The sequence below is a fragment of the Miscanthus floridulus genome, chromosome 16 (genome assembly GCF_019320115.1).
Source record: "Miscanthus floridulus cultivar M001 chromosome 16, ASM1932011v1, whole genome shotgun sequence".
Classification (NCBI taxonomy): Eukaryota; Viridiplantae; Streptophyta; class Magnoliopsida; order Poales; family Poaceae; genus Miscanthus; species Miscanthus floridulus.
Window position 1 is genome coordinate 6106785 of NC_089595.1, and position 5029 is coordinate 6111813.

At 42.2% G+C, this 5029-nt stretch overlaps 1 protein-coding gene and 1 long non-coding RNA gene across 2 annotated transcripts; both read right to left on the minus strand.

Annotated features, from left to right (window-relative positions):
• Positions 1 to 279: 279 nt before the first annotated feature.
• On the minus strand, positions 280 to 2751 carry LOC136512690 (uncharacterized). The gene is made up of 3 exons (XR_010773177.1): positions 2407 to 2751; positions 1716 to 1787; positions 280 to 349 (listed from the first exon to the last, which is right to left on the minus strand). It is a non-coding gene; the product is annotated as an uncharacterized lncRNA (long non-coding RNA).
• Positions 2752 to 3270: 519 nt separating this feature from the next.
• Positions 3271 to 4705, minus strand: LOC136510191 (probable leucine-rich repeat receptor-like protein kinase At5g49770). The gene is made up of 5 exons (XM_066504735.1): positions 4587 to 4705; positions 4244 to 4505; positions 3912 to 4140; positions 3415 to 3588; positions 3271 to 3325 (listed from the first exon to the last, which is right to left on the minus strand). The coding sequence occupies exons 1-5, from the start codon at positions 4689 to 4691 to the stop codon at positions 3271 to 3273; spliced, it is 825 nt and encodes a 274-aa protein (XP_066360832.1). The 5' UTR covers positions 4692 to 4705.
• Between the last annotated feature and the right edge of the window lie 324 nt (positions 4706 to 5029).

The following is a 5029-nucleotide window of genomic DNA, read 5'->3' on the forward strand; positions in this document are numbered from 1 at the left end:
AGGCAGCAGAGCAGTGTTAGCTCGTTGATGTATAGAGAGAATCATGGAGACGAGCAGTGTTAGCAGTGTTAGCTCGTTGATGTATAGAGCAGTATGAGCAGTGTTAGCAGAACGGGAGAGACAGATAGTGATGAGAGAGAGAATTGGAGAGAGAGAGAGCAGAAGGCAGAAGGTAGGGAGATGGACGAGATGCGAAAAATATCGTCTCGCAAGTTGAGGCTATAGCATACCACGAGATAAAGAAGTTTGACTTACACAGATCTTGAAGCAGACGAAGGGGTAAGATAGTTGGTGTCGCAACACATAGTTGTGGCAAATACCCCTTGCAAGTGTGAGGACACGTCGTACTCTGCAAATGTTGGTAATAAATGCAATGTAAGGCAATAACAAGAAAGGCTGACATAAAGGTAAACAACAGAATTGCACCTATTCTAATCATATTTTAAGTAGTTGAATTAAATAAATGAGACACATCCTACAACAAGTGCTCAGGCTAACCACCTGCAGCAAAGACAACAAAGCTCAGGCTAACCACCTGTAGCAAAGAACATTACCAGTGGGCTAATCACCCACAATGCCCAAAGCACAGTTAACCACTGTGACAACCATCCCAACCATCCAATTCTAATCATGTGAGGGTCTAAGCCGCTCGTAACCGTGAGCATAGCTGATATATCAGTTTTACACTCTATAGAGGTCTTACATCTTTACCTATGGGTCACGTTCCCCGTTAATGCCCGTGGCGACCAACCACTTCACACAAACCAAGGTGTGCGGCACAGTTTCGCTACGAAGCCTTTACAAGGAGTCTATCAACACACACTAGACCCTAAGGTACTACCCAGCGGCCGATGATGATCGCTAAGGCCCTCCACAATGTTGTGCTTGAGTGGTGCTAAAAGAGGAGAGAGAACATTTAGGCTTCACTTCACACGCTGTGGTAGGCGATGCCAATTTGAAGTGATGCCACGAAAACTAGGAGCGGAGAAAGTAGCTGCGCCGGTGCTCCAAACAATAAAAAAAACTAGTACTGTCCTGTTGCTGTGAGACTGCGGCAAGTACTCTGCGCTGCTGTGAGACTGCTGCTGCCACGAAAACTGGAAGCGGAGAAAGAATGCGTTACTTTTACACGCTGCAGCCCGAAAGTCAATAAAGCATCACTGTGGGTTGGCATGCATAAGCAGTACCAGGCACCGCTCACATTGTGGAGGGCCTAAGGCTACCCACCTCTCCCATACACCGCCCTGGCACTTCCCTCTAGGCCGACTAACCATCTCATCTAGCAGTGTTGAGAGCCTACCAATTATTCAGCTAAGTCATACCCATGTTCTGGTCCCATGGTTGCACTGTTGTCCTTGGTGGTCGCTCCACGAAACAGTCCTTACTAGGGACACTGGAGCAAGATCAGGGAAATAACACACTACCATGAACACCTCACTGGTAGCACTCTGAACCGAACCAACAATCCACTTGCTCAAGGCCCTATATTCCATGTTGCTAAAAATTAACATGTTAAACCATTAACCCACATGAGAATAGTCACATTTGTATGATATACCAGTCCCAAACCATCCCAAGAACGTGCTAGCATGGTATCTAAGACGACAAGGACGATATGGAAAATACTAGGTAAAAGCTAACAATAGGTTGCAAATTAATTAAGCATGCATAAATGATAGAAAGAATAGGTACAAAATACTTCAAGGAACACTTGCCTTCCTCTTGATATTGCTGCTGCTCAAAGGTGTTGAACTCTTGATCCTGGAGGTTCACGTACTGTGAGTCGTCTACACGCATCAATCATCACACGAGCAACGACATTACATGCAAGCAAGATATATACTAACATCAGTACACCAAACATCAGCAAAGCACAGTGAAACATGCATAAACAGATAGTACACATCGAGTCGGTCATTTTGATATAAAATTCGTCAAATTTGGATTTAAAATGAACAAGTTATGCCTCTTTTAAGTTTACAGGGACTTAATTGCAGTGAAATAAAGATAACAGGGGCTATTTCGTAAGTTATCATAGACACAGAAATAAATCAAGTTAATTTTTGTAAAACCGAGGGTTCTATATGCAAATTAACATTATCCAGTTAATAAAAATATTAAAACAATTCTAAACTGATTTACTGCACAAGCATGACGTCATATTTTTTTTAAAATAATTTATAAAATCAATTAATTAATAAAATAAATCGAAAAAAAGCTACATGGATCCAGGCCCTTGATCTAAGCATCAACAGCCGGGGTTCATGCGGGGCTTAAACCCGCCAACGACTTGGCCGGTGTCCGGCGCACGGTGGCGCCATGGCCGGGCTTGGCCGGTTGGGGCTCCCGGCTGCGGAGCTCGCCGACGAGCGGTGGAAACAGGGGCGCACGATGCGGCGGACCCACCTTGGGCCTCACCTCACGCGGACGAACGGCGGCGAGAGCAAGCGATGGCAAGGCGGCGACGACGGGGTTCGGCGGTGGCCCGAGCTCGTGAAGGCGAACGGTGGACGGCGTGGAATGGTCCAACGTGTCGATGCAGCTCCACGGACGGCGTCCCGGGGCTCCTTCTCGACGGCGGGCGAGCTCGACGCGGATCGGCGTTGGGGCTTGGAGCTCGGCTAATGGCGGCGGGGGCGCTAGGGTTCGCGAAGGAGCGGCGCTGCGCACGCTTTGGGTCGGCGGAAAGGAGGGCACGATGTCGGGGCTCTCCACAAGCCCCAAGATATGCCGTTGTTAAATATTTTTGAAAATTTCCATTAATTGAACCTTATAAAAATCTTGCTATTGAGAAGATCGAGGATCATAACTGCCAAATGACTTTCCGACATCATTATGAAAAAGGCGTAAGTGAATATGTACAATTACCTTGTCCCGCTGGACTGTATCTGACATCGAAATACAGCTTTCTGTCTCATTCAGCTGGTCAATGATTTCCCTTATTTCAGGTCTCATCTTTGGCCTTGTTTAGTTCGCGAAAAGTTTTCCCAAAAAATGCTACAGTATCCGTCACATCGAATCTTGTGGTACGTATATGGAGCATTAAATGTAGACGAAAATAAAAACTAATTGCACAGTTTGGTTGGAAATTGCGAGACGAACGTTTTGAGCCTAATTAGTCCATGATTGAACACTAATTGTCAAATAAAAACAAAATTGCTACAGTGACCAAATTTCGCACTTTTCGCGAACTAAACGCGCGCTTTCTATTTTTCTCTGCACATTTCAATCCTATCTGAACGCATTTCTCCACTTGTTTGCAATATGCTTCTAGTAAGGAATCTCTGTATTTTTGACATAACATTGCTCTCCATTTCTTTTGAGCCTGCGAAATTGGAATTTAGAGGTGGACTGATATTGTGCAAACGTATATCATAGCCTAGTTTTTTTTTTTTGTTAGAAGATATCAATTGCCCTTGACATAAAGCATTTCTTACTTGATCAATAAATTCTGGGTGAGGCGTGTCATCAACTTCCAGATAGCATTTAGGCCCTGTCACCAACTCCAGTACTACGACACCCATGCTGAATATGTCGAACTTTTCTGAGACGTGGTTTCTGTCCACAAACTCTGGTGGACGGTATCCCCTGGACGGCATCAAATACAACAATTTATTTTAAGCTTTTTTTTGTTTGTTAGTCCATCCGTATCCAAATATTTGTCACCATTGATTTTTGGTCACGAGTTTAACCGCTCATCTTATTCAAAAAAATTTATAAGTTTCATTTATCTTATGTATGGATAATTTCATCATCTAAAATATTTTAAGCATAGCTTATATTTTTGTATGTTTGCACAAAAATTTTAAATAAGACGAGCGGTCAAACTCGTGACAAAAAGTCAATGGCGACAAATATTTAGATACGGATAGAGTACTAAAGGAAGCATTCCTACCAAACACTGGACTTACCATGTTCCGTAGGAGCTGTCCGTGGTTCTGGTTAATCTTTGATGGAAGACCTTGGACAAACCGAAATCTGCAAGTTTTGCCCCCACCTCCTCATCTAGCAATATGTTGCCAGGTTTTATGTCCAAATGGTAAAATGCTTCTCCCAGTTCCAGATGAATGTATTTTATTGCCTCAAAAATCCCCTTAATGATTTTGTAACATGTATGCCAGTCAATATTATAGAAACCATCTGTTAGATGTAAACAAATAGATTATCAATCAAATGAAAATATGCAAAACTACTTCTCTTCAATTGCATACTAGCATTGTCACTTTGGATCAGGTCTTAGTACCTGATAGATAATCATTAAGGCTCCCCTTGGGCAAATACTCCAAGCAGAGAACTCTGTATATCTTGAAAACTTCAACTAAACGTCCCTGGTGCAATTCATTTAACTGTTTTTCCTCATAGCAATAGCCAACAATCTTGACAATATGTGGATGATGAACCCTTGTAAGATTGTCAAACTCGGTTTTGAAATTAAAATCATCACGTGCTGGACTTGAATCATGAAATTTCTTCACAGCAACCTTATCCCCATTAGGCATTGTTCCCTATTTAAGGTAAGGAGCAATTTCCACATAACTGTACTAAATATTTCACAGAACTTTTAGCGACACTAGTAGTGATCTTACCAGATAAACCGCACCATATGAGCCCGAGCCAATTTGGTTCTCCTCCGAGAAACCACCAGTTATGGATTCTAATAGTTCATATGTGAGTACTTGTGGTGGCTCCATGGTTATGTATTCCGTTATTTGTTATATACTCCCTCCATCCCAAATTGTAAGTCATTCCAAGAATCTTGGAGAGTCAAACTTTTTTAAGTTTGACTAAAATTATAGAGAGAAACACAAAGATTGATGACATCAAATAGGTATAATATAAAAATATAACTAATGAAGAATCTAATGATACTTACTTGGTATGATAAATATTATTATTTTGTTATATAAATTTGGTCAAACTTGAAAAACTTTGACTCTCCAAGATTCTTGGAATGACTTACAATTTGGGATGAAGGGAGTAGTTGCTATTGTCCTGCGTTCCCTAGAGTAGTTCTTTGTCACCACCTGGT

Excerpts from the sequence above, each read along its gene's own strand:
- LOC136510191 (XM_066504735.1), bottom strand. The coding sequence starts at position 4,691 with ATGGAGCCACCACAAGTACTCACATATGAACTATTAGAATCCATAACT. Across the intron at positions 4,506-4,586 it reads CATATGGTGCGGTTTATCTG|GGAACAATGCCTAATGGGGA; the intron begins GTAAGATCACTA and ends TACCTTAAATAG. Across the intron at positions 3,589-3,911 it reads GACAGCTCCTACGGAACATG|GGGATACCGTCCACCAGAGT; the intron begins GTAAGTCCAGTG and ends GATGCCGTCCAG.